This window comes from Conger conger, chromosome 12 (genome assembly GCF_963514075.1).
Source record: "Conger conger chromosome 12, fConCon1.1, whole genome shotgun sequence".
In the NCBI taxonomy this organism is placed as follows: Eukaryota; Metazoa; Chordata; class Actinopteri; order Anguilliformes; family Congridae; genus Conger; species Conger conger.
In genome coordinates, this window is record NC_083771.1 from 33,597,865 (window position 1) to 33,625,525 (window position 27,661).

Here is a 27,661-nt window from a genome sequence, read left to right on the forward strand (position 1 = left end):
AATGTCAAGCGTTTTACATTGTTTGAGTGAGTCATGTAATATTAACATCTTTCATAACTACAAATTTGACAGTGATGATATTGGGGGATGACTTTGACCAGAATCATTTTCTATTCGTCCTATTCATATTATGCATATCCGTCATTTTCTTTAGCAATTTTCCATTCCATGTGTGGTGGGAATAAAAAATGTGAAAGATCCCACCCCCCTCTCCTTCTTAAACAAAGGTTAAACAGGTTGTTTTTCTTAAAGAATATGAAAAAGATCTCTGTAAAAAGGGGTTGTATAATGCAACTGCATAATAGATTCAGAAGTAGCAACATGCTTATTTAAAATCACAGATTAGTGGAGCGTGTGTCTGCATGCGTGCGTATGTGTGTGCTTTCCAGTGCTGAATAATTGGATAGGTGACAGCTTAGGCATGAACTGTAATTAGCATCAGAAAAGCATCGCATTAGAGTGACAGTCTGCCTGTGGATAGCCATTATAGGGAGAGGGGCGGTCCCATTGTGCTGTGGGCAGTCTGTGACATTACGGCCCAATGGCACTTCACCACTGGCCCCTGCAGGGCCAAACGGAGATGTCAGCAGCCCGCTGCCCCGTGCGGCTGGTCCGTTTCGCTCCTGAAGGCGTTCCCATCGGTGCCGCAGGCTTGAACTAGACCCCAAGGGTGTTCGACCTGGGGGTGCTAAATACATCACATACACGCTGATGTATTTCCTGAAATTGTTCAACAGGCGTGATTTCATTTCAGACATTAAATAAAAAATAAAACCATTATTATTATTGTTGACACGCATTGTCTCGACATCGAGATCCCCAGAGATCCCCGGCTCCGGTTGTTGCTTGACTGGGACACATCAAAGCTTGCGGTACTGATATCCATATCGTGCGCCACACAGACAATTTGAGACCCGAACGTCGTCTTAATGTTGACGACGTGTTTAGCACAGCATAGGTATCCTGCAGCTGAATTTAAAAAAAACAAGACAAGGAAATTTGATTTCAGTAACTTTGGAAGGGATAGGACACATTCGTTTTCAATTGTTCTTTGGAACACGTTGGTCGTCTTTCCTTCACACTGGCGAGGATCTGTCGTGCCGTGTCAGGAATGTGACAGGAATACTAACTACTCTCACAAAGAGCCATCATGGATAATTCTCCGCTATCCTGCCATCAAAATGGCTGCCGATGCACACTGCTTTTTCTTCCTTGTGTTTTTGTCACCGTTACATTTTTGTAGTAATTTTGGACGTAGATTTTTTTATTTTATTTTGCCCATTGGAATAATAAAAGAATGTCACGCCTGAGAAATATAACTCACTTAGCCTGGTGGGATATGCAGCTGCTTGGAATGCGTATAAAAGAGAATGCACAGAGAGCAGTCTGAATAGAGCCACTCTCTCCCGCCAATGCAGCAAAGCCCGGTGTGTCTCACTCATTACTGCTGAGAAATGCACGGTCTGAGTCCTCAGGAGCTGCTGGACTGCAGGTTTAAAGGCCCTTCAAGGAGACGCACACCATTTTGCCTGACAAAATGGATGTTTTTTTTCTTTTTTTTCTTTTCTTTCTTTTCAATAAATACTGTTTTTGCTTGACTACTGAAGTTTTGGAAGGCAGTGGAAAAACATGTCGTATGAGATGAGTGTGCTGCTTTGAGATCCCCCTCAAGGAGAGAAGGGAAGAGAAGACCCTTAGAAAGAAGAACCTTCATTTACCTCCAAAGTAACAGCCCACTGATCGTGATGCCTGAGCTCAAACACACTGCTTTGAGTACTCGCACGGGAGACGCGTGTCAAAATGTCCGCCAATTTCCATACTGAATGAAAAAGCAAAACAATCGAGGCAGAAATTGCGCCGGAGGCCCCGAGAGGTGGATTAGTTATCCCTTCCTCTTCCCAAGAGGTGCGCTGGGTTTTCATTAATCTTCATATACTCAATACTTGATGGGCCTGTCTTATTAGGCTTGACATCTAATCAGCAGGTAATTTCACATTGCCTTTAAAATGTGTAGTCCGGCGAAAGACTGGGATTAATCAGCTTTAATCGGCAGAATCATCTACAATAATCTCAGTTATGGAGCTGTAATTTGAGCAGTCGCTACAGACGTGTCAAGTGCTTGTCCTTGTGGGGTGCAGTGGAGTAGGCTGAATTTACCTCGCGCGGGGGGGTTCTGTATGTAGACTTGATTAAAGTTAGTGTTGTGTTTGAGTTGAAAGAGTGCGCTGGCATAGAGTAGGAACAGAAAGCGCTGCACGAACACCCTGCCCTGACTGTCACGGTGCCTGCCATCATCCTCCATCTCTCACTCAGGAATACTTCACGTGCCTTATTTATACATATGCTTTTGGTTGCAAAGGAATTGCTCGAAAAATGAAATTGACCAGTTAGTCAGTAGACCGCAGAATTCTTTCGCTTAAAATTTTGGTTGACCACTGAAATTATTATATTTGATAATTACTTTTGGTCCACATGATTCAAAATCAATGAACAGCGTTTGGAAATGGTTTCATGTCCTGTCTCGTTTTTGAGAAATTACCTTTGATATTTCTAGTAAAATCTGTTTTTAATGACCAATTTGTATTCGCTATTTAAACCAGACACATGAAGCAGCAGATATTAAAATGCCTTTGCTTAACTAGTTTGCATTGTGTGCTCAGTCATTTGGATTTGGCAGCGTAGGGCATCTGTCACGGTAATGCTGGATTCTGAGCTCCTTGTTTGTTTCTGTCCAGGTTTTTGCCTGATTGAGCACAGATCCGGTGCTGCCATACGAAGACGCTGCCTCAGCAGTACCAAAATTCAATTTTACTTTTTCTAATTGTCCCATTTTCTCTGTTGAAGCACTGATGGCACTCTGTGAGCAAGACATTTTGTCATTCAAAGCATTGAAACTTCTCCACCACATACTTGTCATCCTTTGTCACACACTGTGTTTGTTAAAAAGTTTGTTTTGCCAGTTTTCTTTATGCTTTCTTGTTAACCCATTCAAAAGAATCCATCCCTGCCAAGGATACAGTGACAGGTGTGCTCCCAGCTATGTGCATAGCTGAAATTGCCTATGCAAGTTTATGGTATAATGTGCTGTGTGAAAGTTCCCCCCTGGGAGGATTGGCAATTGTAATAGACCTTGAGCTCAGTTTGTCACCAGTCCATCAATGTAATCTGCTGTTGGGTGTGACAAGAGGCTTATGCTGTGTGCTCATATTGCTGGTGAATCTATAACTGTAGCTAGGTTAGGGTGACCACTGTTGGCTGTGTATAATGGGACTCAATTATATCAAGGCAAAAATTGTATAACGTCTTCCAACATGTATGTATTCATTATTGGAGAGCAGTTGACGAGAAGAAGAATGAATTTTTTGCAGCATACAATAGGAGCATCAGTGAGTACAGGCTAACTCGCTAATTACTGCTGCAGAGGCTAAACTCGCTTCTGCATTGCTCCCCAAGTCCGTCTCCTTCATAAGGCAGTAATGGAAAACGGGTGGGAGGGAGCAATGATTCGGTCTCAAATTTCCAATTAAACACACACAGGAATGACGATGGAAAACCAGCGTCGCAATCGACAGAAAACGGCGTATAAATAGCCCTGTTGTCTTTGCGTTGACAAGCCTGACAATATAATTGCTTTCCATTTACCGTGAACAAATAAATATGTATACGTATTATATTGTTATTTTTGTGGTTGGGTTACAGTTATTAAGTCCGGTGTGGGGGAAGAGGGGGCTGTTCTGACAGCTGTTGGCTCGGTTCACTGTCACATCAACCAGCACTTATCCGTGTTTATGCCTGAGAAAACTGCACCGTGGGCCTGTATCACCCTCCTGCGTCAGCCTCCCGCCGTGCAGAGTGGATGTAGGGAAGTCATGGGGAGTTTCATCAACACGCTCCCTCTGTGTTCAAGATGTTCAAACTCCACTACTCTGGTTACAGGGCCCAAGCTTCAGGTGCTTTACGCCACAGAACCGTGATAATGCAATGTTTTCATTTTTCTACTGCTCCTGTAAATTATGCCTTTAATGGTTACCTGCAGCCTTTGGACAGATTAATGTGCTTTCTGATTGCCATCACGTTACTTGGCTTATTTTACATGCGCTTATTTTACGATAAGCAATTCATTAAGGGATTTTTTATTTTACGAGCAATGGGGACAGATGGTGTCAGGACTTTCATGTTTGCAAATACAGCTTACCAACATATGCCTGCATAAGAAGTGCCCGTGCACTGGTGATTTGCAGGTCTGTATTTGGGTTTTTAATGTGGATCCATGAAAATGGCCACATCAACTCCCTGTGTATGGAGCTCACGGCAGTAAGTAACTGAGCTGTAAGGATAATTTTCCCATACTTTCATACTTCACATGCAATAGTGCTTAAAATTCAGAAATAATTTCATTTATAACAATTTATAAAAAATAAATTGTTTATGGATAAAAGGAAAGGAAACACTAAACTGAGGAAAATCAAACATTAAGTAAAACCTCTCCCTAGTGGTGAACAAATAGCTGTTTGGCAGAATTAAAGCAGTTTAACAACGTGCGGATCCCCTAAGCGGCCTGTAGCGTAGTGGTTAAGGTACATTACTGGGATCCGCAAGGGTCGGTAGTTCGGTGTAGCCATAATAAGATCCGCACAGCCCTTGGGCCCTTGAGCAAGGCCCTAAACCCTGCATTGCTCCAGGTGAGGATTGTCTCCTGCTTAGTCTAATGAACTGTACATCGCTCTAAATAAGAGCATCTGCAGAATGCCGTTTCCGAGGTCAGGAGAACTCAGTCCTGGGCACCTTTACCCTCCGGTCACAGCTGGTGACCATAGCTTTCTAAGAAAGGAAGCTTTGGTTTTCCATTAAAGCTCAGTCACTGCTAAGTCACTGTATTCAGAGAGTGGCACAGTCCTGGCTCAAACTGACCAACCCACTGGAACAGTCCCACGGGCTCACCTTTTCCTTTAGTTTCCATCCGTGGCTCCAAAGAAGTTATGAAGATCTTTTGTACTTTCACATCCAGAACATTCTAGCAATTTCCAGCTCCTGCGTTGGTGTCCCGATTCAATGTAACAAGGAACCAATCACCAAATAGATTTTCCTTCAAAATTCTCCCTGCTTCACCTTGAACTTGGTGGAGCCATACCCAGATTTCCTGCAGGTTAGTGTGTTTCCAGCCCCTCTCATTGGGCTGGGAATTGAGCGGCTGTTCCAGGCTGTTTATGATAAGCTGGTCTTTTTGAATTTTAAATTGCTTTTCAGCTTCTTTCTCTTGCTCACTCTCTTTCAGTCTCAAGGTTTTTTAGTCTTCACAAATGAATATTCAGTAATGTGGGATTTGGAGCACCCTTTTGTTGTATGCCCAGCAGTATATAGTTTCTCTTTGTAATGAAGACATTGATTGTATTCTCTAATGTGTTCATTTGTGAGAAGTCGCCGTATTGAATGGATTTGGCGTTAACCTGCCGAGCTCTCCTCCGTCATACGGCCTCGCTCTCCTCTCCCCAGGTTTTCTCAGGTCTAGGCTGTCTCGGTGGAAGAGCTGGGGATCGTACAGGCGGGCGGGCATTTTGTACATAAGATGACATAAGATGCACACGTTCATATTTTTCATTGCCATTAGCATTTTATGCATTTAGCAGACCCTAAAGGTGGCTGGAACCACAATCAAATATAAGTTCATGTATTGTGTGTGTGTCCACTGGGTTCAGATCTCTGCTGGTTGCGTTTCACCTCAGTTTACCCCTGTTAAAATCCTGTCTATGTGAACGGCTGGCAGCATGTCCTTCATTTGAACATCTGCTGGTCTGACATTTGCCGCTAATAGCAATGCTACGCTTATTTGTAAAGTATTACGCCGCTGAATTCTGGGGAAGGAAACCTCGCCTTTTTACATCTCGGCCGTGTCGATGAGATTAGCCACACAGCCCAACCACAGACATGGGGCCTGAAATATCATGAGCCCCGGGCATCAGAGTGGGTCCTGACAGGGTGTAAGACACTGCGCTGGTGCATTTCTGACAGCCCTGACAGTGCTGTGAGATCTGCCTCTTTGCACCTGACAGAAAAGAGTGGGGCCACAGAGCCGTCAAACGGGCCAGTACAGGCCGTGCTAGCTATTGTTTTTATTTTTTCATACGGCTCATTTTGTTTTGAATTAGCATGGTGTGCGACTAAATGTGATATCCTGCTAGCTTTTGTATATATATTGACTTAAAAGCGGTTGCAAGTTGGGTTTTTTGTTGTTGCTGTTTGTGCTGTTGTTGATGCTGTGGTTGCTACTGTTGTTACTGCAGTTGTTGTTGTGATTGTTGGTTTTTATTTCACATTTTGTAGTTCATCCCCAGTAGCAGTGATGGAAGGCCATTGTACAAAGCTCGATTATGTGCTTTTCTCCATGGCTCTTGTGTTGCATGTTGTACTTTGTCATCGGTGTGTGTAAAATCCATTGTGAGGGCAGTGTAAGGGTGAATTTGACAGTGTGTTGGCTCCTGGCCAGAATTGCATTTTGAGAGCCAGCTGTCTCCAGTCCCTAATAGGGCCCCCATCCTCCCGGGGCCCATGCTCCTGATTTAAGTGTCCCAAGCTGTTAACCTTTTCAAGAGTAGGTATTTGGGAATTATATTTCATATTTATTTGTTTTTAATTCTAAGTCAGTGTTCTAGAACTTATTTGCTTTTGGTTACCAGCAGTGATTGTTACATCAGCATTTGAACATTCAGTTAAGAACATTCTGATCACATATTTGTGATCTTACACCTTAAGGTGTTAAGCCAACAGGCACACATGCCCCCACATGCTACCATCAACTCAATTTCCTATTCTCATCCCTCACGTGTATCACTGCGTACTACATCAAACATCACTGGTTTTAGACCCACTCTGAGGAACGGGATCGAAAGACAAAAGAGAACTGCATTTATTCAGGATAACATTTCTGTTAGTCATATTTGTTTTTTATTGTAACTGTACATAAGTTGAGGAAATATGTGTATTTATGCTTCATTAAGAGTGTGTCCTGTTCGAGTTGAGAGTTCTCGGAACTTTATTTGTGGGAAGAAACAAAAAGAAACAAAAAATAGTTTTCTTTGGAAGTCAAGGTGACCGGCTGATGGCAGAATCCAGCGCTGGGAGCTGCCGGTGAGGGCAGAGCTGAGATGCGTGCAGCAGGTCTGTGTGAGGCGGCAGCAGCACTTAAGCATTCTGCACCGGGCCTTACTGCGCTAGCCGCGCAGGCACGGAGAGAACGTTCCGGCATCGTAAAAAAACCTGGTCCCGCCTGCCGCTCGCACTCTCGCCCAGCACTACATCACCCAGAGAGGCGCAGACCGCACTCGCTCACTTCCTGTCCTGCTAAAACGCCGCGCTGCACCGCCCGGCTCCCTCCGCCCTTTCAGCGGGTGATTTATGCCGCCGACCGTCCAGCGATTTCTCACCGAGAGCGAGCGCAGGAGGAGCGAATGAGCTCCAAGGCACAGAGAAGCTGATGAATTCCTCATGAAAGGTCCCATATGGTCTCACTGGCACCACGCGAACTGCAGGCACGCATCCCTGTAATGAGGACCGCAGCTGTTTGCAGTGAACGCTAATGCCCGGGTCGAGCAGCGGAAACGCGGCTGTGGGGTGCTGGGAACGCGTGTGTGCGTGTGCGTGTGTGCGCGTGCCCGTGTGCGCGAGTGCGTGTGTGCGTGTGGCGAGCGCTGACACCTTCCCGTCGCCGATTGGCTGCCCCAGCGTGTTAACTGGGAGTTTTAAGAGTTTTATTTTTCTTCTTTTGTGACTGGAGCACCAGGGCTGGTTTTCCCCCTCGGTGGTCTGGGATATCGGAGGGAATAACGCGGTGAGAGTTACATCCGTGCCGCAAACTGACATAGCCTCTTCCCTTCCCTGACCTTTGACCCTTTAACTGGGTCAGTGCATAGATGGACCAGAGCACGGCCATGGCAGACAGTTCCTCCCATGCTGTGGGACGGGTCTGACTCCATCTCTCACGCCTGTGCTCATTCCCATAATGGGCCGTTTTGGTAGAGCTCGGCTGCCCTGCCAGAAAGGGCTGTATGAAACACTACACACCGTAAACTCTACATTAACGATGTGCTTTAGACCTGCTGTCTCTTTCCAATACTTAAGGGCAGCTAAAACAAGAAATGTAGGTAATTTATTTTCTACTGAGTCCATTTACCTGTGCCTGTGGCAGTTTGCAAGCAGTTGAAAAAGTTTCCTGAACCGCTGTTTACAAAGTGACTTGGAGGTGGATGTAAGCCTTAGGAGAGGCATGACTGCAGATGCTACGCTAAAACTGCTAAAAGAGCCATTTTGTTGTGAGAGTTTCTCAAAGATTGGGTCAGTTATCAGGTGGCTGTAAATTTTGTTGTGAAATGACACATTTTGTCCATCTTTTTGTATGAGGAGAGTGGAAGCTATATGACGGTCACTTTGCACTCAAGCAGTGTCGCACTTTGTAACTGTCCCATCTCCTCTCCACTCCTCTCAAGCTATTTTATTTCCTCAAACTTGATACAAGGGCCTCCTGCTCCAGTGCTCTGTGCATTCCCCTCTCCAGTAATCATTTCCTTTATTTCCAGGTGCAGGAAATTGTTTGCTGTCCTCAGCAGCGATAAACGCAGCAAGGGGTGTGAGACGCTCCAGCCGTTTCATTTCCAAGAGGGTAAAATGAACCCAGCGTTTCTCATGCTTTTCTCCGTGTGTGTGTGTGTTGCAGCGATGGCGAGGAGCTGCAGAAGTCCCTGTCTGAGCTGGCGGATAACAAGACCGATAATGCGCACACCAAGGTCATCAGCAGAATCGGCAGCGGCAGCAACCCCTTCCTGGACATCTCCCACGACCCCAACGCCGCCGTGTACAAGGGCGGCTTCCTCGCCCGCAAAATACACGCCGACATGGACGGCAAGAAGAGTAAGCGACCCGCCGGGGTGGTACATTATGAAACCCGACCGGCCCCCTCTCTTTCCCCCCTGCCCGAGGGACCCTGCACGTATAAACTGTCATTCACCGCATCACAGCGAGCGCCAACCAATGTGACATGCAGTGAACTCAATATGCTGAAATCGATCCCAGCTATAATGATACCAAATTAACTTAAGTAAATTAAGATGTTTTCCTTGTGGGCTCTAATGCAGCAATGCGCTAAGTGATCTTTTGCTTGAAATGTTTTTCGTGAGGTATATTTCACATTTGCTGGAGAAGGTATATAATCATTTGATTTGTATAAATAACTATCGATGTCAGGTCCTGTCATCTTAGTGATTGTGCTCTTGGTTTTGATTCAGTATTCTTGAATTTATCTGTAAGCAGTGTGAGATTGCCCTGTCGAAGAGAATTGAATAACCCGTCCTGAGTCCTGTATCTCAAATAGGTTTCAGGAGGCATGACTTGGTGGTGGGAAGATATTTCCTCTTTCTATAGGTTATACATTTTGAGATCATACTGGATCATATAGTTTTTATAGTAGTAATTTAATTTCATTCACTGATGCCTGCTGTCTTTGTTAGCACAAAGCCAAGGTTGGTAAAGCAGTTACCATGACAGTGTTGTTTCCACCAATAACACACCACAACACAACGTTAAAAAAACAACCCTGGCTGTCTGACAGTTTCCCCCATCTGATATGTGACATTTTGCAGTATGTGTGTCTTAATCATGTTCTCTCTTGGTAATAAACATGCACAGGCATGTCAGAGTCCAGTGCATATGACTCATTATTCAAAATGGTGGCACATTTAAGCACACAGTAATGGCCACAAACAAGCACATAGGAACTAGAACCATATATCGGTTGTCATTTTCACTGTAAATTGGAAAAACTGACATTTTCTGCTTGGGATTGCTTGGGAAATTATTCATACTCCTCCGCCCCCTTCCTCCCCCCCCCCGTCCCCGTCCCCCGTGCTTTTTTCTAAAGCAAATCTACATCTACCGCAGTGTTCTGGATAGCAGTAGCACAGGTAATAAGCCTCTCTATTGTCCTAAGAAATGGTGACTTTGAAAAGGTGAAAAGGGTTTGCTGGAAAAGCAAAGGATCAGGTCATTAAAATAATGACCGTGTCAACTCAAACAGAACGCTGCAGAGGTAGCCCTGCTGGATGTGAAGGACATGAATGGATTGGAACTGGCAGCCCTCTCTCCCGTTTCACATCCATTTATCTCTGTGTGAGCTAACAATCTCCAGAATTACCAGGAAACCTGCTGACTCGTTTTGGCCTGCTGTGCTTATAGTCGCTGAAAAACAATTGTATAGGATGAAGATAAATTGTGCAGTGCTAAATGACCAAAAAGGTGTACACATCTCTGTGCCCTATACTAATATCTCAGCCTATGCACAGGAAAAAAATGCCATAAATTTCTGTTATAGCATGTAGCTATCAAATTGAATAGGCGTCATACCTACTGTAGAATAGACTGTGTTGTAAATGGCGTGCTTCACATTGAAACAGTGCACAGTAATGTTTGTACAGATGCTCATTTGCAATCACTCACAATCACTGTTGGAGACTGATCGAGTCCAGACATGACTTCCCTTTTTGACATTCTGTGGCTTCAGCGAGTTGATAAAATGGCTACGCACAATTACACACGCTCTGTGCTAAATGAAGGTGCCTGAGTGTACCATAGAACCATGCAGGGTTGAGTAGCGCAGTAGATCCATGGCTATATACCTCCTAATTTATTCTATGCGCTCAATCAAATTGTACTTAATACTAGAAATGAGACAATGCCAAAAATGTTTTTTTTAAATGACTCCAATGCTGAAGATACAATACTCTTGTCCTTCCGTGACTTTTCCTAAAAATCCCCCGGCCAGCCAGTATAAATTAGGGACTGGTACGCAGGTGTGAATGTGTTGCTGTCCTCTGACACTATTCAGAAACAGAATGACTGACACTTGGATGCCAATTGCTCAATAAAGAGCCATCAAGTGGGCTTATCGAGACAGGACATGGTCACGTTCATTTTCAGGCAATTTTATAAGTTGAGGACAGGTGGTACTGGTATGAAGCATCCGGAGTTGTAAGTCCTTGAGTGGGGTGGCAGCCTGGTGGCCAGTTAATAATTTCATTACTATTACTGCTATTGTAAAATATGGAAGGGTGCTGGTGCTGGAACATAATGCACTTAAATCAGTGGTTCCCAAAGCTCTCCCCAGGCACTCTCAGCTGGATCCAGGTATTTGAGGTGGAACGCATCAGCTACCTGGATCTGGCCAGGGTTACTCAAGGAGAGGTTTGGGAGCCACTTTTCATCGCACTGCGAGTATCAATAAGATTCATTGCTGTTTCAGGTTCATTACCTAATGCTCTTAGTCAGTGGGGACATCTGCAACGTATGAGAAGTCGTTAAAGAAAAGTAGTGAAATACAGTTCCTGTTAGACCACAGACTTCCTGCAGGTCATGGTTCACGCCTCAGAGTCTCAGACCTTGCTGTGACACAGTTTTGCACCTGTGCGTGCGCTGTGGTTTAAGAGAGGCAGCGGGGTGAGAGCGGGGCTCATTACAGGGACTGCAGAGCACACGGCAGGAATTTAGTATGCTGGTCAGCTTCCAGGAGGTTGCCATCGGCACGATTTACGGGGCAGGCCTTCTGAGAAAAGGAGAATCTGTCTTTCCTGGTATGGATTTCAGATTCCTGATCCGGCACACCCAGGTCTGTGCGCCGCGATCTGGAGGTGAGGGGCAGGAGATGTGGGAAAGGTGAGAGGAGCACTCCGGAGCTACGTCCGAGATGAGCACGTCTCCTGCCCGCTTTGTGTCGCAGTGCATCTTGCAGCACGACTTCCGCAGTTTTCCGTCGAGTCAAAGTAGCCAAATCACGGTCCACCCACACTGTGCATCTTATTGTTGAAATGGCTTATCTCATACTGGGAATGGCTCCTCAAATCCTAAGATGGGGGAGTCCAAAGTAATATTTCCATATATTGTTTACTACTATTAGTATTAATTTGATCTAGAAGTGTTGTTGCAGTTATATCACCAACATTGTTTCGGTAAAACTGCATGTTAAATGGCGAGACTGAAGCAAAATAAGTTTGTCATTATGTCAATGGCTTTTAATCCATGAACCAATAACAGCCAATAGCGATGTACTTTGTCGCTTTTTGCCATGTAATTAATAGGTTGTCTCTTTTTTCCCACCCTCCATTTTATTTTGCCATCTCAAACCATAATCTAGAGGCATCCTCTTGTGTCCTCCCCCTGGAGTTGATGCATATTTCACACCCTGCTGACCACACTGCTCTACAGGACAGACCTAGCTTTAGGGGAGGGGCATATCTCTCACTGAGAGTGGCATGTACCGCAGCCTGTCCTAGCACTTCACTGGGAGGAGCTACTGCAGTAGCACAAGAGACCCTGGCCAACCTCAATCACCTGTTCCCCTGTTTCCCTGGAGGGGTGAATCCACTGCACCCTATTGGGGGTACTCTTAGGGCCACGTCTCACACCTGTATGCGCAGTGATATGGTGCCTCTTGTGGTCTCCCCATCTTTCATGTTTTCTGTCTAAACACGTCTGATGCATTGTTTGAAATTAAAACGGCTGTTTTTTTTTTTCCCCCAGCACCAAGAGGAAAGAGAGGATGGAAAACCTTTTATGCTGTTCTCAAAGGGATGATTCTCTACCTGCAGAAGGTAAGAGCGTTCAGAACTAAGAAACCTAGCAACAACAGCTGTAACATATGTCCATATTTATTTTGCTTGTTATCAGAGTAAATATTGACTTGTGACAAATGCATGTTTTAGTAGAAACGTTTGCATTACCACATGTAAAACGTGCGTGTGTGTGTGTGCAAATGTAAATCATTAGGCTTATTGTTTTGTCTTGCCTCTGTATATTATATGTATACATTTATGTTCATTTTTTCTTTTTACTGTTTTATGCTTGTGCCATATCCCCTGTTTTCCTTGTGTCAATCAATCAATCAGGCTTTATTTACCGGGCACATTTCATACAAATTTGCAACTGCAAATCTGCTGAGAGCAAAAATATTAATATTCAGCACAAGAAAAGGATTGTACTGCATGCCTAAATGTTCTTGAAACTGAAGGACGGACTGCAGCAGGTCTATTCCCCACTGAAAATACACAAGAATACTCTATTTAATGGCAGTATTCAAAAGAACTCATCTGAGCGATAGCATCTCGTGGAATTGAAAACTGTGCCTGTGGACACAGCCCTTCTGAGCTTCCGGGACATTCTGCCTCCAGCAGCTGAACCTGGCTGCCGTCGCTTTCTCCCCTCGATACCTTTCAAGCGCTTTCTCTTTCTCTCCCTCCCTCCGTATGTCATTCTCTCTCCCTCTGTCATGTACACAAACCCACACGTACACAACAGAGCCCCACAGGTTGAGTTGAGCACAGTTCGTAAGTGAATGGGAATGAATAGTTCTCATTCATAGTGCAGCTCTCCGACTATCTGTAGGATTAATGCGGTGTATTGGAAAAGGGCTCTGCGCCTTTTACTTCCACAGGTTTTGTATCTTGCTCCAAAAGAACAAAGTGCCGTCAAGGATTTATTTCAAAGACAGAGCTCTCTGTAATGCATTTCCTTTTCTTTATCCACATGGTGAAATTTTTCAATGTGACCTCTCTTTTTAATAGTAATATGTAGGAGATAAAGGCTTTTAAGACAAATCTGTCAGTTGTTACCCGAATAAATGTGCAGATAAAAGAATGTTGGTGGTTGGTTGCTGACAGCTTGGATTTTGAAGTAGGCAATTTTCACAGAAAGATTTGAGCATTGTAACACATGAAATATCTAATGATTAATGCACATAAATGTGTATTTTATGCTTTTTATCGCAGCATAAATAAGTTGTGTTGCTGAACATCATTCTGAACAGCATTTTAATTATTTTTGCTCACCCATGGCATGACACATGTTAAAGTGAAAGATGTGTCCTGTGTTTAAAATGGTTGCTTGGAGGTCAGCACTTCCTCTGTGGTTCCTTGTAACTGAGTGACTGGGGCTCACAGCCAGTGGTGGCACTCATGATAACGGAAGAGTAGGGGTGGGCAATACTCTGACCCCCTCCAGGCTGTAATTGTGCATTGATATTTTGTGAAATAAAAATTAAATTAAAAAAGTAAAGCTAACAAACAGCTGTCAAAAAAAAGCTATTCAACAACGCCATATACGTTATTGCCTCTCTGTAAAATGTTTTCTGACAGATCTAAATATCCTTGAAATTAATTGCCGTTATATAATCCAATTTCTGTACTTTTAATTGCTTAAGTGTTATCTTTCCTGCAATTGTGAATAAATATTTTATTGAAATGCTTCTATTCTGCAATGGCGTCTACATTTAACAAGGATACATTATGCTGCTAGGAAACCAAACAAAGGACGTGGCTTACTTTAGTGCTGAATGGTAGTTATCACCAGAGCGGAGTACTTTGATTTCACACACACTGCAGCAGTGATATTGTATCCTATTCATAACATATGCAGGTGGTAGAGGGGCAGTGTGGTTGAACAGGTCACATTTAGCTCTGTGGGTCTTCAGCTCATAACAAGCACACAAACGCCTTCGTGTGATTTACAAAATAATTTTGAAATACTCTACTGCTTTTTATTGCGGCATTCAACAAGCATGCCCCACATACACCACTGGTGCATTATTCATAGGAGTCCCTATAGAATCCATCACAGTGGGGAAAGCTGTATTTTAAGAGAAGATTATGCAAACTTGTTTTATTTATTTTAAAATCATTTAATTTGTGACAAGCTTCTTAAATGCAGTTTTAACTGCAGATTGAAAAAACATTTAGTTTTTAGGAAAGAGAGGGAAGGCTCTGCCTAAGATCTCAGATGCGATTCCCTCCTGTACCCTGCTGGGCTAGCCTTATTAAAAGTCTGGGCATCTCCCGTGAATTCTCAGTGCAGACGCAGCAGAGCCGTATATAAAGGGTAGATGAGGAGAAGCGTTCGAGAGCGTCTCGGGCCTGTTTTCATACCCTGGCCAAGGCTTGTGATCTAACCCCAACCACCAGCCTACTAAATGTGGCTAGTGTGTCGCTCATTTCGTCTTCCTAGCCACACTGATGAGCGGTTCCTGTAGCCGCAGTGTGGAGCGGTTCCTGTAGCCGCAGTGAGGAGCGGTTCCTGTAGCCGTAGTGATGAGCGGTTCCTGTAGCCGCAGTGAGGAGCGGTTCCTGTAGCCGTAGTGATGAGCGGTTCCTGTAGCCGCAGTGAGGAGCGGTTTCTGTAGTCGTAGTGATTAGCGGTTCCTGTAGCCGCAGTGAGGAGCGGTTCCTGTAGCCGCAGTGATTAGCGGTTCCTGTAGCCGCAGTGAGGATCGGTTCCTGTAGTTGCAGTGATGAGCGGTTCCTGTAGCCGCAGTGAGGAGCGGTTCCTGTAGCCGCACTGAGGAGCGGTTCCTGTAGCCGCAGTGAGGAGCGGTTCCTGTAGCATTGGTGAGGCTCAGGACCCTTTCACAGACAACATGACAGGCTGTCTTGCTCGGTGGCACACTCGGTATGCCATGAGCTCACGGTTGTGTGCCCACAGAGAAGCACACTCTCAGGCTTGTTATCCAGTTGGAACGTCAGCTGTCGTGCCAAAATGCTCCTCTTGGCAGCAGTGCTAAATGAGTGTAACAAAACGTGCAAAATAAATCCACGTTCATCTGTCAGGATTCATAGCGGGCGAGCCGGTCCTTACCCTGAGTGAGTTGCAGTGGGTAGAGGAGAGGACGTTTGTCAGAAAGCGCTGCGTGTGCAGTGTAGCGCTCAGGCCTTCTGTTTAAGCCCTGGAAGACTGTGGTTCTGTGCTTTCTGGCTCCGCGGCGTGGCAGAAAGGTAGTGAGCTGTGACTTGTTGCACTGAGCGGACAGTGAAAGCTGAGACAGGATGAAGGGAAACTCCGCTATTTTTTGTTTTGCTGCCCCCGAAAGAAGCATGTAAAGTGAAACCGCTGTAGCGTATACAGTATAAGCTTGCGTAACCATTTTATTAACCGCTTAATAGCTTATAACTGTAGAGTAAACTTCTTTCCCATGGCTATAAAATATGTTTAGTGACGGGGGAGCCAGTGTACTCTGGAGCTGACCAGTTGTCTTTTAGGAAGATCCCTAATTCATGGCTTTTTGTTTTTCTGCTGGCTACCTCCTTGCTACCTCGACTGCAGTTTTTGGGATACTGGACGTTAATGCTTTGAGCCGCTTGTTTTGACCAGTTCTCTCTGCCGTGTCCTCTGTGTGTGTGACGTGTTTTTGACTTTTTCAGAGCACCGCCTCACGATTAAATTTGCTCCCTGGTTGGCTGGGGTAAATTCCATTTCAGCTCATTTCAGGAAATGAATTGCAATTCTTGTCACTCATTGAAAAATCCCTGTAGACCATAATGGGAATTTTTCCAAAAGGTTTGTGAAGTGGGCTTCAGTTCATTGCTTCAATTGGCTGAGTTGAAATGGAATTGAGTCTGGCTCACCAGGTGACCAAATGTAAAATGCTTTGAGTGGGTAAATCTGAGCCCCCTTTTTCTGACTGTGGTCACCTCAGCTTGGCCTCCTCCCAGGAGCCTCACCTCTCCCTGGTACAGTTCCCAGCTTTCCCAAACAGGACCATTTAGTAGTGTAGGTAAATCTGCCATACCCCTGAGCTAGAGGAGCAAGCTCTTAGTCCAGGTCAGGAAGGGAAGCATAGAGGATCCAGCAGGGCTTTGCAATTTCATCACACTGGTGTGTAGCTGCATTAAAGAACATACTGTAGTCTACATTGAAGATACAATAACAGGATTTCGATTCTGCGTTTTCTCACATAGAGTAGGAGTTAAAAAAAGACCAAATGTACCTTACCACCCACCTCTCCTCCTCTCTTTTATTTGTGAGACTTCTCATTACTGCCAAGGAAGTGGCAAGTAGCTCAGCGGAAGTATCACGCTAATGCAGAATGGTAACAGAATATTTTTACTGAGCCTTTCTTTAACATCATGAGGGTGAACGTTGTCATAGGTTTTATAAATTTTTGTACATCTTAAATTTAGCTCAAGGTGCTCATTTATTTTATTTCCCCTTACCATTCAATTTGTTGGAATGGATCAGCAGTTATGTGGCACATCCGTGCCTGACTGAAATACTCTGTACAGCGTTTGTACTTGTGTCTGAGTCTGTTGCTCGTGGTTACCGTGGCCTTGGCAGATAATGATCAAAGTTGCTGGTACATTAACTTGGACAACAAGGGCTTTAGACTTTGGAGTGGCTTTAGACATTGGAGTGGCAATCATGGTGAATTATTCTTATATCTCATCAACGGAGATAGAAAAGTGGGGAATTATTTCTAATTGTAATTAAACACGGACCTTGTGGCATTTGTGTAGGCGGTCAGACTTGTACATTTCCACAGGAGGGCTTTGGCTCATGTCAAGCGGGTACAGAAATAACCATTGCGGGTTAAAGCTTGCATGTTTCAGGTTAATCACATACCAGGGGTGCTAGGTCATTTATATTTACATTTTTTCTTTTTTTGTGTTTTGCATCACAAGGCTCTTCAGACACCAGCATTTTGAAGAGCGACTTTGCATTTGCATTGCCTTTTTCTTCTTTTTTATTTTCTCTTTTTTATACTACACACTTCTGTCACATGGACTGCTCACAATTGAGAGGTTTAAAATCTTCCGGAGGGAAATTCGTTATTATACTATATTTGATTTAATTTGAGTGACATCCGTTATTACTTATTTATTCTATTCTATTCTAATTTATTCTAATCCTACAGTATCAGAGAATTACCAATGAAGTGAAATGTACACGATCTTGCTTGATAATAATCAGTTTGCATTCATCAAACGAGACTGGGGAAAGGGGTCTGAATGAATTTGCATGTGAGCACTTTGCAAAGGTTAGCATTGTACTTGTTTAACCATCGGAATACTGTAATGTTCACTAGTCATGTATCCGTCTGTAAATTGCCACTGTCGGGATTTGAAGTCCCTGAAGAGATTTGGGTGGTTGAAGGTTAGGTTGTACGTTGTGTGTGTCAGTTTGCCTATTGTTGGCTTTGAAGTGAAATATGGAAATACTTTGCCTACAACCGCCCTGCTTTTCACCTATGGTCAGTGTGATCTACTGCTGCCATTATATCTAGCAGCAACCTGGTTTCTCTCCCAGCTCCACAGACACACACACATCGCAGTTCCACAGACATACACATCGCAGCTCCACAATACCACACAAGCAATGTCAGGCTTGTTTTCATAAAGTATTGAATTTAGCTGATATCATACCATATTTAAATAGTGGTACTGCAGTACTTTTTTAGTACTGGTATACCATGCAACCCTACTGCCTGTGTAACGCCTTATCCACATTGCCCAAGGTTGAGAGAGTTGATTGAGGGACCAAGTGGTAGTATCGAGCAAGCTTATTTATTACATCTGACCATCACAATAAAACTGAAAAATGTTTACAATGCCATGTCCATAACTCTTTACCGTTGTACTAGTACGGTATGAACTCGTATATTAGTCATTTTCCAATTTTGAGAGTTCAGTACAGCTCATTACCTGTTTAGTTTTTTTGCAAGCCTTTATCTTTATTGCCCCTTATTGCCCTAACTGCCCTAGTCTTGCACATTGAAAATTCATTTCTATTGTCTTGCACACAACTCTTGTGCTTAAGAGGCCTTCAGGAGCTGCTTATACTTCCACTGTTTTCCAGGAGAGTGTTTCAGCTTTGTCTTCAAATGCTGTTGTCGTCAAAGCACGCACAAAACAAAGTTATCTGAGAATCCCTGCGAGTCACCTGCAGTGAAATGGCTTTTGAAATGATTTTTTTGAGTCTAGCATTTGTTTTTCCTTCCCCCTCCCCAGCTGATTTGATCTATCCAGTCCCCTGCGCTATTGATCTGTTGAAGCTCTTGTTTTTATGATTTGCAGTTTAACACTGCTCCTCAGTCCCGGGGTCTTTGTGGGAATTTAATAAGGCCTGTCTCTCCTGACTGCTATTCACACGGATGAGGAGAGCGCGGCTCTTTTCCTCTCTGGAATTTCAGCCCTTCTCCCTCTCGTATGGGGGCACAGTGGGAGCGTTGCCATGGGGGCGGATGATTGGTAGGACAGGAAAGCATATAGTGCTCATGGTCCCATCACTGCTCCTGTTTGACCAACAGATCACATTTGCCCCCTCTTTAATTTTCCAGAATGAAGGTCACAGATTTTTTCTTAGGTCTCTCCTAAAGAAAATGCAATGGCATGTGGATGACAGGTGTGGATTGTGTTTAAATGGAATGCCCTGCATTTATGATGCGATTGACTTTGTGACGGTATTTCATGGCCACGATGGATAGAGTCCGCACACTGTAAACTGCCAGACCGATCAAGAGCAGGCAGCTTGAAACGTCATATTTTGTGGTGTAAACACCTTCATCTTTGGAAGCTGTATACAGTGTACAGCCTCTGCCTTATCCTTCATCATTTCTTGTCTGTCTGGCACCTGTTGAGATTTTCAATGTGTTATTTTCATGGAATCACAGACCAGACAGCTGCAGTGCACTATCTGGGTAAAAAAATTCAGTCCTGGAAACTGGATTCAAATTCCGTTTATATTCCCTTCTTATTATTTCTTTCAAGTTATTAAACTAAATTATAACCATTAAATTGTAATAAATGCTCTTAGATTATCGTGACCTGTTCAGCAGACCAGGAAAGGGTGGGTGTGTTTCCTGCACTCATCAGTATTCATTTCTGTGAGACTCATCATATCATCATTCCTCCTCCTCGCTAGGTTAGAGCAGGTTGTCCCATGCAGTCAGTGAGGCTCACCCGTGAACGTGGTTTGCCTCCAAATTGCAGGTTGACAAATTCTTTTTAAATTGTGCACAGTGCAAGCATTGCTAATACACAGCTGACAGGGGGGTGGGTATCTCACTAAGCATGCTTACTGCATATCTGTGCTGAGTAAAAGCTGAAGTGGCTCTACTTGCTTCAGTCCATGTTCCAGATTTTGGAGTCTTCTCAGTTTTACACAGGGCAGTTATCCAGCTAAATCCGCAATCCTCCTTCAGGAAATACACCCCTGTTTTTGGAATGGTGGGTTTCTTATCCTTTTATGGATTGGTCAGGTGCTACAGACTAGCTAACGCAGGTCGGTCTACATGTGCTACCACTGTCAGTGCCTTAGCATTTCCCATTAATTCTGAGAGCCACTGTGATGTCTGTTTGCCGTCCAGCATCCACCATGTTTACCTGCTTCATTTGAAACTATGATTTCCTACAGTACCAGTAGACTACTAGACAACATGAAAGCAGCAACATCTAGGCTTTACATACATACAGTTAAACCTGCAGATCATCCAATGCGTAATAATAATATTGTAACAATGAGCTACTGTGCAATAACATTGCACTCTACAGCTTTCACAAAGCACATTACAGTGAATGAAGAAAGGCTTCGATTGCAAATATATACGCTTGAAAGCTATTTCATTTTCACTTGCTACTTACCAATTCATCAGATGTCTGTTCGGCGACCGTCGGGCGCTACAGTTGGGTGGGGGGCGATGAGAGAAATGGCTTCACACAATTCTCCCACTCTTGCTCTTGCAGCAAAGCCACATTCCTGTTGACGATAGTTGATGAAGTCCTCGTGAAAATGGGCTCTACAAAATCCTACGTGTTCGGGTTGTTGCAAGATTGCAGTGCTCTTGGGCCTCCTGAAAGAACACCCATTTCCTGTGGGTCTCTTAATTTTTTTAAAATAAAAAATACTTTTTGTTTTTCTTGAAGAACAATTACTTGTTGGTGTTTCCTATTTAGCTTGCCCACCCGAGAGTGGCAATAGCATCATTTACTTAAGTAGAAAGGATTTCACTGATCTTTACCCAGAAAACCCCGGCACTGAAAACCTGGCATGTAGCCAAAGGAGGAAAACAAGCCGAACTCAGCACAGACTTTTTTTTACGTTTTCCTTGCAAGAATCATGTTAAAACTTTTCTGCCCATTTGCAAATGCAATAAAAGTATTAAAACCTGCGCCTCAGCAAAGAATTCACAGATTTCATTTTCCTGGACCTTTAACAGCATGGGTTCAGTGCAGGCTGTCTGGAGCGGAGTGGTTTGAATGCGGAGTGGCTGCAGCCGGCCTGTGAAACAGCCTTCTGTTTTACATCCTCGTAAAACCTGCTGCTGAAGAGGGCTCTTTTCCTCCTCAGGGGTTCGGTGGCATTTTGAAGGGCGTCGGACTGAAACTCTGTGCTCAGGCCGTACAGCACGGCTGGGTGTTAACCGACCTGCTTGTGAGCGGTTAGCGTGTGACGTGTTTGCTGCGTTAGACTCCTCGCCGTGCGTGACGTTTTCATTAGAGGTCCGGTGTGGCTGGGGGCTGTTTGGCGCGCTCCCTTCGTCCGTCTCCTCAGCTTGGCTTTGCTCGATTGAAGAGCCGAGGAGGGAGTTCAGGTACACTGTAGTTACCCCGCATTCAGGCGCCCAGAAAAGCCCAATGGGAGAGGTGGTCCTTTAAGCAGCGTGTGATTATGGCCAGGGCTGGGAGCACAGGCAGTGAGGAGGATATGAAGGAGCGGGGCCTGAGATAACAGGGCCTGAATGATCTCCATTTCATTCCACACAGCTCCACAGCAGTCATTTCCAGCCCCGGGACCCTTAGCTGATAAAGGATGACCTTTGCAGGGAAGCCGACAGATTTACTCTTATCATCAGGATCCCCAGTCGATACTGTTTACTGTCCCCCACACGTCTGCCTGGGCAGGGGAGTGTGGAGGTGTGGTTCAGCTCACACTGCATTACTGCACGTTCTGCCTCCCTGGATGCTGCTACCACCCCTACTTTTAATGAAACCATACAACAAGAAACCTGCCCAAGTTATTAGATTTTTTTCTGTAGTTTTTTCCTTCATTGCATTAAAAAAAAATTGTTGTTTGATGATTTTATTTCATAAAGTGCATGCCATTTTTTAATGAAAATGTATGTTTAATGTCCGCTTTAAGGGAAAGCAGGGTGGAAACATGTCATCAGGCTATTTAGCCAGCATTTAAAGAGACATCAGAGTCAATAATACACTTTGGAAGCTGTCCCATTTCCTTCCTCCCTGTACTAAGAACAGAACCGCAGTTTAACCTGGGGGGGGGGGGACAAGGGTTTATGCATTACCCCCTAGCCACCCCCCCAGCCAATAAATAATAATTCCTTCAGGAAGGGTGAGATTGCAGTAGCTGCAGATTGCCTGTATAAATAAAACAAAGCAGTCAGGCACGTGAAAAGTATTGATCCTGCAGCTGGATGGATGGTCTCTCTGTCTCTCTCTCTCAGGACGAGTATAAGCCGGAGAAGGCCCTGTCGGAGGAGGACCTGAAGAACGCCATCAGCGTGCACCACGCCCTGGCCATCCGGGCCGTGGACTACGAGAAGAAGCCCAACGTGCTGAAGCTGAAGACGGCCGACTGGAGGGTGTTCCTCTTCCAGGCCCAGTGAGTGCCCCGCCGACCCCAGGGCCTGCTGCCAGGCTATTCCTGGAGCCCAGTCCAATTTCACGCTCGGGTTCAGACGCAATGAAAACACCTTTTATCTGTACCATTAGGCTGTCCGCAGTCCATTCTTGGACCAGAGCGAGTGCATGTGTTCAGCGCCACTCCAGGAAAAAAACTAATAAAGGCTCTTATCAATGGACGAGATTGTGGGCCTCCCGAGATCGGGGCCAGGTTTATAAGTGAACCGGCTGAGTCTGACCTGCCTATGTTTGGGGAGAGGGGGATGGCCCTGCCTTCAAAATCCTGAAGAAGGCTAAAGCCTTTGGTCGTTGCGCACACTGTCATTGTTATGGTTACGAAGACTCAGGCAATTTTTCCAACCCTTTTTGGAACCTCGGGGAGAGAAAATAATTGTGCTCTTTTGTGTTTGCTGAATAATAACCCAGCTCTATACAGAAAGGGCAACACCTAATATTCTGTAATTTCTGAAGTGTTTCGTTTTGAATCTTTTTTTTTTGTCCTGTTTTTCCAGGAGCCCGGAGGAAATGGACTCGTGGATCAGAAAGATTAACTCTGTGGCGGCCATGTTCTCCGCACCTTCCTTCCCGGCCGCCATTGGCTCCCAGAAGAAGTTCAGCCGCCCCCTTCTGCCTGCGACCACAACGAGAATGTCACAGGTGAGACAGGAGGGATGGATTATCGTCTCATTCTTTAGACCAGGCCCGCCCCAATGTTCCAGCTTAGTGCAGTCGACCCATGCACTCTGCTCCCTGACCACAGGAGGCGCTAGTTAGAAGCAGCGGTTTGCACTGCGATATGAAGGTTTATCAACATAGAAGAAGGGCCGTGTCCAAGGATGGATCATCCATTGGCGCAGTAGAGCCCCTTGGCTACTGCTCATAGCATACCTCAGATTGGAGTGCTTCTGCTTCAGCAGGGGACAGTGGTGTTAGAAGTGCTGAGCTCAGTGCCTGCTTGGCCTGAAGAGTGTGGGGTATCACGGATGGTGGGTATGTGGGGACTCCACTGCTCTGGTTCCTAGCAAACATTGGCTTTAATTGAGTCACTTTTATATTTTACACCGGTAATGCAACCAGATGACAACTTTGATTTATTGCGGTAAATTGCAACACTCATTCTCAAATATGGTACGTTTTGAATTCATGAATTATTGATCAGTAAAGAAATAACTGGAATGATTGTTACTTCATGATGCCCTTGTTGAATTCGAGGTGTGAGCATTGATTGGGTTAAGAGTGGGGTGACATTAAATTGATCGTCTGGATTGCTGCACCATCTCACCATGAGACCACTTTGTGTCTGCGAGATATCAATCAGGTAAATGAGGTAGCACAGAGAAGCACAAAACATCATTTTCACAGTTGAATTTACTTTGTTTAAAATGCTTTTTGGAAAGACATGGGTAATTATTTACCCACCTGTTACTATGTAGTGGGAAAGTACTGTATCAATGGCTGTTATAGATCTTTGAAATAACGTAACCTTTGCTTTCGAGGATTCCCAGACAGATGAGATTGGTATTCAGCACTCCCTTGGTATTTCAAGAATTAAGTGCTTTTCAGTTTAGCGTTTACACTGACACAAACTGGCATTGGTTATCCCCTTTAGCATTCTTATTGCCTGAGACACGCGGAATTGGTTTGAGGTAATTGTCCAAAGGCCATCTTCTACCTCCGATCAAACAAATTGGCACTGAAGCTGAGTGGGGCCCAGGCAGTTATCGATCACCAAACCGTGGGTGGGCTGGTGGGCTCCCCCCAGAGGCTGGAGGAGAAGCCCAGCGTGCCGTAGAGCCTTTCAGTGGGCCGTCTCTGTGAGACGCGCGTGGCTTCGCGTTCCTCAGCCCGTCCCAGGGCGCGCCTCTGTCAGGTGAAATAGCGCCGCAGAGCCTCACGCTGCCAGAGGCCCCAGGAACTCCTGTCATGCCCGTTCTCCAACGCGTCTCCGGGGCTGCGGGGCAGACGTGACCCTGTGCTTGTGTGCCCTTGCAGGAGGAGCAGCTCAAGTCTCACGAGGCCAAGCTGAAGCACATCTCCACAGAGCTGGCCGAGCACCGGTCCTACCCGCCCGACAAGAAGGTGAAGGCCAAGGAGATCGACGAGTACAGACTGAAAGAGCACTACCTGGAGTTTGAGGTGAGCTTCAGTATGAGTACAGACTGAAAGAGCACTACCTGGAGTTTGAGGTGAGCTTCAGTGCCAGTACAGACTGAAAGAGCACTACCTGGAGTTTGAGGTGAGCTTCAGTATGAGTACAGACTGAAAGAGCACTACCTGGAGTTTGAGGTGAGCTTCAGTATGAGTACAGACTGAAAGAGCACTACCTGGAGTTTGAGGTGAGCTTCAGTGCCAGTACAGACTGAAAGAGCACTACCTGGAGTTTGAGGTGAGCTTCAGTATGAGTACAGACTGAAAGAGCACTACCTGGAGTTTGAGGTGAGCTTCAGTATGAGTACAGACTGAAAGAGCACTACCTGGAGTTTGAGGTGAGCTTCAGTGCCAGTACAGACTGAAAGAGCACTACCTGGAGTTTGAGGTGAGCTTCAGTATGAGTACAGACTGAAAGAGCACTACCTGGAGTTTGAGGTGAGCTTCAGTATGAGTACAGACTGAAAGAGCACTACCTGGAGTTTGAGGTGAGCTTCAGTGCCAGTACAGACTGAAAGAGCACTACCTGGAGTTTGAGGTGAGCTTCAGTATGAGTACAGACTGAAAGAGCACTACCTGGAGTTTGAGGTGAGCTTCAGTATGAGTACAGACTGAAAGAGCACTACCTGGAGTTTGAGGTGAGCTTCAGTGCCAGTACAGACTGAAAGAGCACTACCTGGAGTTTGAGGTGAGCTTCAGTATGAGTACAGACTGAAAGAGCACTACCTGGAGTTTGAGGTGAGCTTCAGTGCCAGTACAGACTGAAAGAGCACTACCTGGAGTTTGAGGTGAGCTTCAGTATGAGTACAGACTCAGAGCACTACCTGGAGTTTGAGGTGAGCTTCGGTATGAGTACAGACTGAAAGAGCACTACCTGGAGTTTGAGGTGAGCTTCAGTGCCAGTACAGACTGAAAGAGCACTACCTGGAATTTGAGGTGAGCTTCAGTATGAGTACAGACTCAGAGCACTACCTGGAGTTTGAGGTGAGGCGATTGGGTGTGGGGGGTCTTGAATGGTCACATCCTGTCTCCCTGCGACGCGGCGCCGTTTCCTGTTTTAGACGCTCGTCCACGCTCTGATTTGTGCTGACAAAAGGGCGACTTGCTCTCACGCGCTCTGGCATGTGAGCACACGGGTCACTGTTAAAGGCTTCAGACAGCGTTCCACAGAAACACGGGCGCACGAGTCTCCAGGGCATGTTCTAACGACCGCGCTGTGTGTTCCTGACAGCCCGCGACACAGGAAGTGAGTCTCATAAGCGGGCGACCTCATCGGGGACCGTGTCCAGTGGAGGGTGGCTGTGTTAGTCCTGTCTGAAATGTAAAGGCACGGCCTGTGATTTTCACTTCCAGAGTCTCTACAGTTAACAGTCATACGCACAGTGTTTGAGTGGAAAAGCGAGAGGGATGAAAAAAATATCATGCTGTAAAGGTCATTTGCTTCTTTTAGACACTTGATGCATCTGAGACTTGTCTCAAGCTTTTACAGTGGTATATTCTTTTTATTTAATGGCTTTCAAAGTAACCTTGGTCATGTTGGTCTGAGACAAACCTTATTGTCCATAACAGTGCTTTGTCACTTCTTTTTATGTTCTGAACAATGCTAGCTTAAGCCAGACGTTCAGTGCAACTCCCAGGAACAGTGAGAAAGTGGTACTTCAACAAGTTATTTTATGTTATAATTAAAATGGCCCGCATCCACCTTTTCAAAAAATCTTTTCAAACCCAGTGGCAGAGAATGACACATTATTTTGTCTGCTGTATTGTCTTGGAGTTTTTTCATACAAAGGCTCACTTTACAATACAACACATTCTGTTCAGATGCTCTCAACTCAATCTGCTTTTTCTTGGATCTTGGTCTTTTCTTAAGGTTGACGTCAATTGGTATTTGTTAAAAAAAAAAGTCAGCGCTTGTCTGTTGTTTGGCACTTAGTGTTCTGTTATTTTTTGAAAATGGTTTAAATGTAAAGGTGAACGTGGTGCCTGCCTTCTGCGTGCACGGAGAACCGCTCAGAGTAAATGAATCCATTAAAACGAGTGCTAATACAGTCTGTCCGTCATTCCTTTAAACAGATCCATTACGCTGGCAGATGGCGGGCGCGCTATCCGCTCAATCTGGGGACGCTTGTAATAAAAGCTCCCGCTGATAGTGGCCCTGTGCTCACACGACGGTGCAGGGACAAAGAGAAAAAAAGCCCTTAAATAATTCTGACTCCAGTCCCAGCCCTTGAAAGCCAATTCATGATACCAGGACATGCATGGTCAAGAGTGAAGCTAATGAGGTTGCAGTAATCCTCACAGGCGAAGGCGGGCGCATTAGCTGTCCCATTGTTGGTATTTAGATTAGCAGCCGGGGTTTCCAGGCAGTCAGCCAGCCAGTCCCCAGGACCGTGGCCTCATTAGAAACAGGTGATTCCCTGCAAAGCTGCGCTATAACTGTGCTCACCAGTGCTCTTTCAAGGTTTCAGCTCCTGTCGGGTTTGGTCTGCCCCGTCGCCACCTTTCCGTGCGCCTTTAGAGACGGATCAGATTGGTTAGACCCGATGACGCCCGCCTGCCGCAGGTTTCTAAAGCCCTCATCTCATCCTGCTGACTACAGGAAATGAGACAGTCGAGTCAGAAAATCGGACAGCTTTGTCATGCCGGTTGATGATGAATGGATGTGATTTGGAGCCTCTCACTGTGTGTGAGCAGGTTGGATGAAGAGAGATGTTTCTCTGGTGATGGGAGAATGAGCTTTTCATAAAGCCCCATAATGGCTGGAAGCTGTGAGCATTGTACTGCAATCATTGTACATTTGGTAGCTCCATCACATTTTTGCAGTTATGAAGACTCATTCTCCAATAACAGTAATGCCAATTTCACTTTGTTTGATTTTATGTACAATAATTTATGATGAAAAAAAAAAACATTGAAACATGAGAATAAATGTATTGGAATAAAACGATTTAGTTTTCCCATATGTTTGAACATAAAATCTAGATCAGTATCCATCTTGTTTATTATATGCAGCCTTTTTTCTGCATTTTTATTAAGGGTGCCAATCATTTTGGAACCCACTTTATGTAAAGGTCTAT

The 27,661-nt window shown here is 45.0% G+C and overlaps 1 protein-coding gene across 3 annotated transcripts in view; it reads left to right on the forward strand.

The window, feature by feature from the left end:
* LOC133141731 (PH and SEC7 domain-containing protein 3-like) overlaps positions 1 to 27,661 on the forward strand; it is a 108,865-nt gene that overhangs the window by 73,921 nt on the left and 7,283 nt on the right. For all 3 annotated transcript variants that reach the window (XM_061262406.1, XM_061262407.1, XM_061262408.1), the window contains 5 exons: positions 8,708 to 8,901; positions 12,559 to 12,629; positions 22,259 to 22,416; positions 22,949 to 23,093; positions 24,429 to 24,572. In XM_061262406.1, coding sequence (XP_061118390.1) covers positions 8,708 to 8,901; positions 12,559 to 12,629; positions 22,259 to 22,416; positions 22,949 to 23,093; positions 24,429 to 24,572 — 712 coding nt within the window. The remainder of the gene's footprint in view (positions 1 to 8,707; positions 8,902 to 12,558; positions 12,630 to 22,258; positions 22,417 to 22,948; positions 23,094 to 24,428; positions 24,573 to 27,661) is intronic.